This window comes from Propithecus coquereli, unplaced genomic scaffold (assembly GCF_000956105.1).
Source record: "Propithecus coquereli isolate 6110/MARCELLA unplaced genomic scaffold, Pcoq_1.0 Scaffold163, whole genome shotgun sequence".
In the NCBI taxonomy this organism is placed as follows: Eukaryota; Metazoa; Chordata; class Mammalia; order Primates; family Indriidae; genus Propithecus; species Propithecus coquereli.
The window spans coordinates 2102896-2115534 of record NW_012140858.1 but is presented as its reverse complement, the minus strand read 5'-3'; the positions used below and the strand labels follow the sequence as shown (position 1 = coordinate 2115534).

Here is a 12639-nt window from a genome sequence, read left to right as displayed (position 1 = left end):
TTTTCTTTTCTTTTCTTTTCTTTTCTTTTCTTTTCTTTTCTTTTCTTTTCTTTTCTTTTCTTTTCTTTTCTTTTCTTTTCATTTTGTTTTTACTTTTGAAACAACTAGAGATTCATGGCAAGTTCTAATGATACTATAGAAAGGTCCTGTATATCCTTTACAAAGTCTTCTCTAGTGGTTACATCTTACTTGATTATAGTACACCATGGAAACAGGGTGTTGACCTTGGTATAGTGCCTATATATAGTTCTAATTCATTGTATTGCACGTGTAGATTCATATATACCATCACAATCAAGATACAAAACTAATCCATCATCACAAAGATCTCCCTTATGGTACCCTTTTATAATTGTACCTACTTCCTCCCTCCACCCACCTCTACCTCCTGGCAACCACTGATCTGTTTTCCATGGCTATAATTTTGTCATTTCAAGAATGCTGTAAGTCAAATCATAGTGCATGTCATCTTTTGAGATTGCTAAATGTATGTTTAGTTTTTTAAGAAACCACCAAATTGTTTTCTAGAGTGGCTATACCATTTTACATTCCTACCAGCAATGTATGAGAGATTCAGTTTTTTCCATATCCTTGTCTGCATTTGATATTGTCACTGTTTACTTTAGATGTTCTGATAGGTATGTGGTAATATTATGGTCTTGTTTTTTATTTGAAGTGATTTTTGATTTCCATTTTTTTAATGACTAATTAGGTTGAACATCTTTCCATGTGCTTATTGGCCATTTGTATATCTTTTATGGAGAAATATCTATTTAAATTCTTACCCTATTTTTTAATTGGGTTATGTGCCTTTTTATTGTTGAGTTCTAAGCATTCTTAGATGTTTTAGATACTAGTCCCTTGTCATATATATGATTTGCAAATATTTTCTCTTGTTCTCTGGGTTGTCTTTTTATTTTTTGATGGTATTCTTTAAAGTACAAAAGTTTTTATTTTGAAAAAAGTCCAATTTATTTATCTGTTTTTTTCTTTTGTACTGTGCTTCTGGTGTCAAGCCATTTCTTAACCCAAAGTCATGAAGATTTATTTACTCCTGTGTTGCCTTATAAGAGTTTTATAGTTTTACATTTAGGTAGACACCCATTTAGAGTTAATTTTTGTGTATGGTATAAGAAAGGGGTCCAACTTCCTTCTATTGAATATAGATATATAGTTTAATTTTGACTTTTTTTGAACCCTATATAAATGCAGCAATATAGTGTATATTTTTTTGTGACTGACTTCTTATGTTGGTGAGATTCATGTGTGTTATTGTGTGGAGCAGTAGTTCATTCTCATTGCTGTATGATCATTACATGCATTTACAAAAATTTACTTACCCATTCTATAGTTGATGACATTTGGTTATTTCTAGTTTGGCTAGTACAAATAATGCTGCTGAACATATTCTCATATGTTCCGTGTATATAAGCAGGCAATCTCTGGGAAGTAACCATAAGAGTAGAATACATAGGAATCCCAGGATATTCAAATATTCAACTTTAGTAGATCGGGTCAGTTTTCCAAGTTGTACCAGTTTACACTCCCACTAAATTGTACTTATTTAATGCCCCCATGTAAGAGTTTCTGTTGCTCTACATTCTTATGAACACTTGATATTGTCAGTCTTTTTAATATTTCATTGTGGTTTTAACTTGCATTTCCCTGCTGACTAATGAGGTCAAGCATCTCTTCCTATGTTTATTGGGTGTGGTATTAGTCACTTGTATATGGCTTAGAAAAACATTTATTTCTTGTTCACTTATAATGGTGGTGGCTGTTACAGAGCTGTATTTGTTATTCCGGGAATCAGGCTGAAAGAGCAACTCCTATTAGGGATATGCTCTTCTTATTTCAGAGGGAAAAAGAAAAAAACTGGCAGAAATGACTGATATTGTTAAAGCTTCTGCTTGGGTTAAGTGTAAATCATGTTTATTCATATTCCATAGGCCAAATGATAGTACAAAACTGTGCTCAATATCAAAGGGGCAGAGAATTATCCTCTTCCCACAAAGAGCCATGGATGGGGATGAATAATCCTTCCCCAGGAAAAGGAGAGGGTCCCAATTCTCTGGAACAGTCTTACCACTTTGTAAGATTCATGTTCAAGTCTCTTGCCATTTTCTGTTATCTTGACTTTTTCTTACTGATTCCTAGTGTCTTTTGTATTCCCTTTTTTCTTTTTCTTAGTAAGTTCTAGATATATATCCTTTGTTGGTTATATGTATTGCAAATATCTTCTCCCATTCTATGACTTACCTTTTTATTCTTCTAATGTCCTTTGTTAAATTATTAATTTTAATGTTGCCTAGCTTATCAGTATTTTTCCTTTATAGTAGTGCTTTTTATTTCTTGTTTAAAAAAACTGTTTCCTCCTCCAAGATTATGAAGATACTCCTTTACATTATCTCCTAGAGTCTTTATTGTTTGGTCTTTTATATTTCAGTGTACATTCCACCTATAATTAACATTTAGTTAATTTTAACATTTTAACATACTCCTACAAGTCCAGAAAGAGCTAGAGTGACCTACAAGTGGTTTCTAAGATCAAATTAACTTGATTTGCAGATAGAAACATGTTAATACTAAACTCACATATGCCTAGAAGATATATATCTGTTAGTAACATATTTTACCAAATTTCTCGTATATAAAAATGATTGGACACATTTAAATTTTTACTACATTTAAAACTGCAAAATTTACCTTTCTGTATCTGTAGGTAGCCAGCAAACTACAAAGTCTGTCTTAATTATCAGACTTCAAATTCTAATGTCTACATCTCAGGTATTATCAAGGAGACCTGTGCTTTAAGGGAGGCTTTAGTTTGAGATTTTCAATTTTTTTCATCCTACATGCTTATTTGATTCCTGCCTCTCTTTTTTTTTTTTTTTTTTTTGAGATAATGTCACTGTGTCACCTGGACTAGAGTGTCATCATCACTCACTGCAAACTGCCAACTCCTAGGCTCAAGTTATCCTCCTGCCTCAGCCTCCCAAGTAGCTGGGACTACAGACGTGCATCACCAGGACTGGTTAATTTTTTGTATTTTTAGTATAAATGAGGTCCCACTCTTGTTTAGGGTGATCTTGAACTCCTGAGCTCAAGTGATCCTCCCACTTCAGCCTCCCAGAGTGCTAGGATTACAGGCGTGAGCCACCGCACCCAGCTGATTCCTTCCTCTTGTCCCAAGGTGTCTCTATAAACTTCTGGTGAAATATCCAAAGGGAGTAATTTCTGGATGTTTAAGACAGGAATCGTTCAAATAATTGTATTTCCATTAAACAAACACATTTGTCTTTCTTCAGCAAAGGCTGAAGTTATTCACTATAGAAGTGCTGCTTACATCTAAACATTATCTGCTATAGCATTATTGGTATTCTAACATTTGTAGGATTGTTTGAGGGTTAAGTTTTATTATCCAGTGGGCCAAAATACTTGTTCTTAAAAATTGACCAAGCTAAACAAATAGTACCATTTGAAACAGGTTGATTTTAACTTTGTGCACGGTATTTATTGTCTTTCCTAAAAGTAGTCTTTTAAATCTTGGTAGATCTTATGGTTACAATGAAAAGGCTTATCTGACAGATTTGTGATTTGGTTAAAACTCTTGCCTGAAAAAAAGAGAAAATTGCGTAAATAGTAGTTGTTTAAGAAATAGTTCACATTAAAGATCATTTTGAGGATTAATGGATGAAAAAATCACTGATTATAAAGAATTTGGCTAATATAGAAATAGATTGTATCTATATGTCTTACTTAAAAATATATATAGCTATCTAAAAGTCAAGATTCTTAAGGAAAGCTACACAGATTATTTTCATGTAAATACATACTACAAAAACAATATCAGAATGCACCCACCTAAATACAGTTAGGTATTTCAAACATGACGTTTTGTGTTTAATCTAAAAAGTTTGCAAGATTATGCCCCCATTTCTGTGGTGGAAGTTCTGTTTTTTTATTATAAGAGCTGACAATCATGTGGAATGAGTAGTAATTTTTCCTTGCCGTACAGTCACTTCTAACCTTTAGATTGTGTGGTTCTTGAGGAGTTCCCCTTAAATGTCTTCATACATGGATAAAGTAACATTATTGGCTTTTAATACTTTTAGTAGTAAATATGGTCCATTATCTATAACTTGTTTTATTAATTGAACTTTGGTTTTGCTTTTCAGCGGGGATCTGATGAGCTTCTTTCTTCTGGCATCATTAACGGACCTTTTACCATGAACAATTCTACTACTTCTACAGGTGTGTATGGTGAGTTTTAATTTTTTAAAAACGGTTTCTTCCCATGGGTTTAAAGTTTTTTTTACAATGTTCTTATATTGCTCATTTTATAAACACGTTGAAGTGCCTCTGTTTATAGCAAAAACTAAAATTTGTTGCAGTTAAGTACTATGTACTGTTTATATAGATGAAATCGCTAGATACAGTTCTCTTAAGTTAAGGATTCATTTGGATTTAATTTGATGATGTCCTTTTTGATTGATGTTCTTTGTGACACATAGTTGTGATAAAAGTGCTGCCAATAAGTTGGTGACCCAGAAATATTGAGTTAAAAGTGCTTGATTTAAAAATTGTGTTGAGGCCGGGCGTGATGGCTCACGCCTGTAATCCTAGCACTCTGGGAGGCCGAGGAGGGTGGATTGTTTGAGCTCAGGAGTTCGAGACTGGCCTGAGCAAGAGCGAGACCCCCGTCTCTACTAAAATTAGAAAGAAATTAATTGGACAACTAAAAATATATAGAAAAAATTAGCTGGGCATGGTGGCGCGTGCCTGTAGTCCCAGCTACTTGGGAGGCTGAGGCAGTAGGATCGCTTGAGCCCAGGAGTTTGAGGTTGCTGTGAGCTAGGATGACGCCACGACACTCTAGCCCAGGCAACACAGTGAGACTCTGTCTCAAAAAAAAAAAAAAAAAAAAAATTTGTGTTGAATGATGGCCTTAGAATGGAAAGATTAAAACTATAAGATCGTATGATTTTTTTAAATTGAAATATAATTCATATACCATAAGGTACCACATAATTTAAAAATAAACGTTCTTGAAATTTTTGGTGACTCTAAAATGAATTGGAGGAATTCAATACTGGAAGGAGAGTGAGCAGTTGTTAAGAGACTATTGCTATAATCCTAGTAAAGATAACTTGCACTATGGCAGTGGTAGTGTGATGGATAGAATTGGAGAAGTTACAGAAGGTAAAATTGATAGTAAGTGGTGATTAATTGAATGTTTGAATAAGGGATTTCATGAGTGAATTCCAGGTTTTGGACTTGGACTTGGATAATTGGAGAGGTAAATTGTAGTGCTATTCATTTCTGTTAGAGAATATACAAAGAACAGAGTTGGATAGCACAGCAGGTTTCAGATTTATATATAAACTCAGTATATATTTACTGAGTTTGAAATTCCTTGGGAACATCCATATGGAAATGTCAGATAGTCAGTGGTCTTACCATCACTAGATAAATTTAGTAGTCAGTATCATACACGGTTGACGCTTGAAGCCATGAAAATAGAGGGTTTCAGAAAAGGTGGTATTTTTATTTAAATGTTTTTGGGGTTATAGGGAGTTAGAGGATTAGTGGTCATCCCTTTCCAGACCATGAGATTACATGGTGTTTGGGACCATGGGGTTGTAGGTATTTGGAAGGGTACTAAACAGCCTCTACATGAGGACTCTATGAGAGAGGTGGACCAAGTTCTGTTAAGGCAAAAAGATGAAGGCCAAAGGATGCAAAAACAGAAGATACGTAGGATGAAAAGGTCTAGATATTAAATGAAAAAAATTGGATCTGTAAGTTCATTCTTGCTTACCTTAATGTAATTATTAATAATTTTTAAAAATGAAGTTATTAAACTATACTGGATGCTGGCATAATGGTTCCAAATTATGACCCTGTCTCAGGCACACTGGGATATATGGTCATTCTGTTTAGATGTTATTATTATTATTATTTTATTCTATTTTATTTTTTCTTTTTGAGACAGAGTCTCACTCTGTCACCTGGGCTAGAGTGCAGTGGCATCACCGTAGCTCACTGCAACCTCCAACTCCTGGGCTCAAGCAGTCCTCCTGCCTCAGCCTCCCAAGTAGTGGGACTACAGGCATGTGCCACCATGCCCTGCTTATTTTTTTAAACAATTTTTTATAGACACAGGGTCTGACTATGTTGCCCAGGCTGGTCTTGAACTCCTGGCCTCAAGCAATCCTCCCCTCTCAGCCTCTTAATATCTGGTATCACAGACAAGAACCATCACATCTGGCCTTTTGTCTTATTCTTAATTTTAATAGAGGTGGCTTTATTATTTAATGTTTTAAGATGATGTTTGTGGTGTTTTGCTCTTAGGTTTTGGTAGTAATTCTTCATCATAGTTCGGTAGTTTCCTTCTTTTTCTATTTTACTTAGTTTTTATTACAATGGCTATAAATGTTACTAAATCACCATTTGTGTTTTGGTAATTTGATCATGAGATTTAGTCTCCATTAAGTTGCTGATGTAGTGAAATATTTTATAATTTCGTAGTCTTGACCCATTCTTGTATGCCTGGAATAAACCAACTAGGTCATGGGGTATATTTCGATATGCTGTATTACTTCAGATATAGGTTAGATTATTGTAATAAAGCAATAATACAGACCCAAAAATACAGACTCAAGTTTATTTCTAAGTTCTTCTGAAGTGTGGGTAGATGGTGAGGATATTACTTGGTTTCTTGATTGTGCTGGGGACCAGACTTTTTCTATTTTTGTTCTTAGTTCTTAACACATGACTACCTTCTCGTGATCTAAAATAGTACTCTAACTGTGCATCATTCCCATAGCAAGGCGAACAAGGAAAGTTGAGTCTGGACTTCGTCATCTATCTTGGGCCCTAATGATAAGAATTAAAGCCTAAGAATGAAAGAGATGAGAGGCGGAGGCTGACTTCCTCATAGGGACGAGACCTAGAAGTTATACTTTTTTTGTCTCATCTTATTAGCCAGAATTTAGTTACATTGACATACCAGCTTTAGAGGGGAGAAGGATCTAGGAAATTGGTCCTTATTCTGGTATGCCCTGTCCAATCATAATTCAGGGAGTTCTATTACTTTAAAAGGAAAGGAAATAGAGATATTAGAGAGTACACATATACAGTAAGCCACATATATACATGTGTGTTTATTTAGAATTTTTGTAAGTATATTAATCAAAATATTTCTCCATAGCTTTCTTTCTGTACTCTAGTAGACTTTAGTGTTAATATCATCATAGCATTATAAAATAAATATGCCATTTATGCAGCATTCAGATAAAAAAATAAACCATTACTGATATTCCCAGGAGTCCCTCGTTCCCTTTCCATTAATTTCTTCCTTCCAAGTGTATTCATCATCCTGATTTTTAACATTGTAGGTTAGTTTTTTATTTTTAAACTTTATATAAATTAACCAATAAGTACAATATATACTCTTTTGTGTCTGGCTTCTTTTATTCAACATTTTGTGGTGGGGCATGGTGGCTTACGCCTCTAATCCTAGCACTTAGGGAGGCTGAGGAGGGAGGATTGCTTGAGGTCAGGAGTTTGAAAACAGCCTGAGCAAGAGCAAGACCCTGTCTCTACTAAAAATAGAAAAATTAGCTGGGTGCAGTGGCATGTGCCTGTAGTCCCAGCAACTCAGGTGGCTGGGGCAGGAGGATCACTTGAGCCCAGGAGTTTGAGGTTTCAATGAGGTATGATGATGCCACTGCACTGTAGCCTGGGTGACAGAGCAAGACTCTGTCTTAAAAAAAAAAAAATATTTTTTTGTTTGTAAGATTAATCCATGTTACGTATTGCTCCTTTCGTTCTTTATCATTTCTGTGTAGTATTTCAGAGTATTGATGGACATCTGAATTATTTCCATTTTATAAATAGTGTTGTTATGAATATTCCTTTTTTGTGTTTCATTGTACTGCTCACTTGCACACACACTCTTTCTCTCTTGCTCTCTCCCTCTCTCTCTCTCCTTGTGGTCAAAAACATAAAATTTACTATCTTGAACATTTTTAAATATATAGTTATGTTAACAATGTGCACATTGTTGTGCATGGGTCTCTGGAACTTTTTCATCTTTCAAAACTGTATACCCATGGAACATCGTATCCCCATTTCCTCCTTTCTCTACCTCCTAGCAATCAGTATGTCTTTATGCCAGTAACATAACTGTTTTAATTACTGTAGCTTTGTAATGTTTTGGAATTACGAAGTGTGAGGACTTCAGCTTTGTTTTTCTTTCTCAAGATTGTTTTGGCTATTTGGGGTCCTTTGCGATTCCATATGAATGTTAGGATTTTTTTCTATTTCTGCAAAAAATGCTGTTGGGATTTTGGTAGGGATTGCATCAATTCTGTAGGTCTCTTTGGATAATATGGATGTTTTAATGATACCAAGGCTTTTAATCCATAAACATGGGATGTCTTTGCATTTTGGATATTTTTGATATACTTTTAGGTGGAAATGTGTATGTATTTTACTTGAATATATATCTAGAAGTGGAATTGTTGAGTCTTAGGATATGTATGTGTTTATGTTTAGTAGTGTCTAATTTTCAAAAGTGATCATACCATTTTACATGCTTAACCAGCAATTAGTTTAGTTATTCAAGAACTTCACCAGTACTTGGTATTGTATATTTTTCATTTTAGTTAATGAAAAGCCACTGGTACATTGGTGGCTCATCGTGACTTTTATTTGCTCTAGTATTAATGAAATTGAGTATACTTTCATATCTTTATTGAGCATTTGGATATATTTTTTACCAAAGTGCTTAGAGATCTTTTGCCCATTTTTTTCTATTGGGTTGTCTTCTTTTTCCTCATTGATTTGTAGTAGTTCTTTATGTAGTCTGAATATGAATTCTTTGTTAGACATATATAGCAGATACCCTCTGACACTATGCTATAGCTTGCAAATTGTTTTTTTTTTTTTTTTTTTGAGACAGAGTCTCACTATGTTGCCCTGGCTAGAGTGCCGTGGCGTCAACCTCGCTCACAGCAACCTCAAACTCCTAGGCTCAAGCAGTCCTCCTGCCTCAGCCTCCCAAGTAGCTGGGACTACAGGCATGCACCACCATGCCCGGCTTATTTTTTCTATATATATTTTTAGCTGTCCAATTAATTTCTTTCTATTTTTGGTAGAGACGGGGCCTCACTCTTGCTCAGGCCGGTCTCGAACTCCTGAGCTCAAACAATCCACCTGCCTCGGCCTCCCAGAGTGCTAGGATTACAGGCGTGAGCCACCATGCCTGGCCTATAGCTTGCAAATTTAATTGAAAAAGTTGAAAGATGAAAAAGTTCTAGAGATCCATGCACAATAATGTGCATATTGTTAACATTACTATACTGTATACTCAAAAATGTTCAAGATAGTAAATTTTATGTTTTTGACCATAGGGAGAGAGAGGGAGAGAGCAAATATATAGACACATACATAGCAGATACCCTCAGACACTGTACTGTAGCTTGCAAAAACCACTTAGTGTGATGGTTTTTGATAAACTGAAGTTCTTTTTAATGTAGCCACTTTATTAGTTTTTTCTCCTTATGGCTAACACTTTTTGTACCTTGTTAAAAATAACACTTCTGGCGCAGTGGCTCAAGCTTCTAGTCCCAGTGCTTTGAGAGGCCAAGGTGGGAGGATTGTTTTAGGCCAGGAGTTCAAGACCAGCCTGGTTATGGCAAAAAGTAGTACATATCATTTTTGTATATACTATTTACTTAGTCACACAGCTACTCCTAGAAGCTTAGGAGGCTAAGAATGTAGTCCTTTTTCTGGCAGGCATGTACTCAGCTAAAAATTGGTGGTTCTATGAAGAAAACAATAAATGTTGGAACACATTTGCATTCTCGGCCATTGGTATTGAATGCTTACTATGATTTCATAATAAGCACTAGTTTCTCTGACCAGTTAATTTGAGTACTTGGCTTTTAATAGTAAAGAAATGCATGAAATTGCTTTAAATAAAATCATACGAAGAGATGCGAACACTGTTCTCCAAGCTTTTGAGAATACATAGTTCTTAAATTCATGAAATAATTAAGCAGTACTTTAAATCAGCTCTGAGAATTAATAAGTTTAAAGAAAATTCACCTGAAGTCTTGATGCTCGCCCTTATAAATTTTGCTATTTAAATTTTGTCGCTTGTAATTTTAAAAAGATCTATAGACTTCCACTTTGAACCATGATAGAGTAACTGGGACCAAATTTACTGTTAATTGTTTTGGGACAGTAGACAACAAGTTCAGCAGGATTATGATCTCATAGAGAAGGGAAACAAATGAGGAGAACCTTATATTCACTCTGGCTTCCATTCTAGATTGTGTAAACGGGGAGAGGAAGACCCAAGCAAACATGGCAAAATTGCTGAGTTGAAGAGACAAGAGATCTAAGTTTGGAAAGGCTGAGTCAGTTGGGAGGTATGGGGGCAGAGTATTGGGAGAGAAGGGCCTGTTTGGAAAAGTGCTCCAGAAATCTGCCTTTGAACCTATTGTATTATAGAATATTATTAAGCCTTACATGTGTAGCATGAAATTATGAGGTCAGGCAAAGAACAACCAGAGAGCTGTAAGCTGAACTTTTCAGGGTTCACACAGGGCTGGGAGACCTCTTCTGAGTGACAGCCAACTAGAATAGGGAGTCCTTGTTGAATACCTGAAGCACACTGAGGGACATATGACACAGAGGAGAAAACCGTTACCAGTAGTGCTAAACTAGCTCTAGCATAAAGACTACTCTAAACCCACCTTAATGAAACTTAAAAATAAGCTCGAAGACGATGCAGCTGATCTGAAAGTAACTTAATTTTTTCTAAAAATAAGTTGTAGCACTTTAAAGGAATGTAACAAATTCTAGTGCTGACAATGTCAAGCATCTAACAAAAGTTGCCAAGCATGGAAAGAGCCACAAAAATGTGACCCATAACCAGGGGAAAAATAAATCAACAAAAACAAGCCTAGAAAATTACAGAAATGATAGAATTAGCAGATGTGAACTTTGAAATAGTTATTAAAAATATGTCCAAGTATTTAAAGGAAAATATGAGCATAATAAGGAGAAAAATGAAAGAGAAAAATTAGATGGAGGCTAGGCATGGTGACTCAGTGCAATCCCAGCACTTTGCAAGGCCAAGGTGGGAGGATTGGTTGAGGCCAGGAGTTTGACACCAGCCTGGGCAACATAGTGAGACCCTGTCTCTACAAAAACATTTTAAAAATTAGCCAGGTGTGGTGGCACATTCAGGAGGCTGAGGTGGAGGATTGCTTGAGCCCAGCAGTTAAAGGTTGCAGTGAGTTATGATCGTGCTACTGTACTCCAGCCTGGGCAACAACAGAGCAAGATTCTGTCTTGAAGGAAAAAAAAAAAGAAAAATCAAATGGAACTTCTGGAGATAAAAATATAATATCTGGAAAAAAAAATACATGGATGTATTCATAGCACATTATATTGTACAGACAAAAGTACTGAAAAGAAATGAACAGAGCGTTGGTAACCTAGGATAAAATCAAGCATTCTAAGCATAATGTATAACAGAGAAAAAGGTGGGGGGAAGGATGAAGCAGAAATATATCTGAAGAAATAATGACCAAAAATCTTCCAAATATGATGGAAACCATAAACTCACATATCAAGAAATTCAATGAACCATAAGCAGGGCAAACACAATGCAAAACACACCAAGGCTTATAATAATCAAATTGTCGGATCAAATCAAAACCAGGAATGCAGAACAAATCATAAAAGTGTCTAGAGGGGGAAAAAAGTCACATTTCCTTCTAAGAAAAAAGTTAAGAATGACAAGAGAAATTTTGTACCTAAAACTGTGCAAGACAGAAAACAATGAAACAACATCTTTAAAGTGCTAAAAAAAATTTATCAAACTGGCATTCTATATGGAGTTTAAAAATGAAGTCAGAATAAAATCATCTTTCAGGAACACAAGAGCTGAGAGCATTTGTTAGCCCTGACTTCTGTTTCATGAAATGGTAAAGGAAATTCTTCAAACTTGAGGAAAATGATACCAGGTAGAAACCTGGGTCTCCAGAGGGATAAATATGTAGATATATGACTATCCCCCCTTTTTTGGTTAATTTTAAAAATTATCGACTATTTAAGGCAAGATAATATTAATATACTTTTGGAGTTGTAGTATATGGGAAAAAGTGACATATACAACAATACCACAAAGGATAGGATGAGAGAAAAAGATACATAATTTGGAAGATTCTTACATTATACGTAGGTGTTTTGATATTATTTGAAGGTAATCTGTGGTAAGTTAAAGATGCACAGTATTAACCCTAGAGCAGCCACTTAACAAAGAAGGATAGCATATAGTGTAAATAAAATGGAATACAAAATATATATATATATATCCAAAGGAAGCAAGGAAATGAGGGGGAAAGGAGCAAAAAATAAATGGGGCAAATAGAAAGCACCATAACAAAATGGTAGACTTAAAGCCAACTTCATCAATCAATAATTATATGAAGTGGCACATGGGTTTAAAACTTACAGTTAAAAGGCAGAGATTGTTTGGATAAAAGAATACTTAATTATTTGATGTGTATAAAAACCTATATATATAAAATCTCAGGTTAATCTGAGGTTAAAAGG

General features: G+C 35.1%; 1 protein-coding gene across 2 annotated transcripts in view; it reads left to right on the top strand.

The window, feature by feature from the left end:
* Positions 1-12639, top strand: part of PTBP3 (polypyrimidine tract binding protein 3) — a 91316-nt gene that overhangs the window by 30575 nt on the left and 48102 nt on the right. For both annotated transcript variants that reach the window (XM_012641186.1, XM_012641187.1), the window contains exon 2: positions 4179-4263. In XM_012641186.1, coding sequence (XP_012496640.1) covers positions 4230-4263 — 34 coding nt within the window. In that variant the 5' untranslated portion in view covers positions 4179-4229. The remainder of the gene's footprint in view (positions 1-4178; positions 4264-12639) is intronic.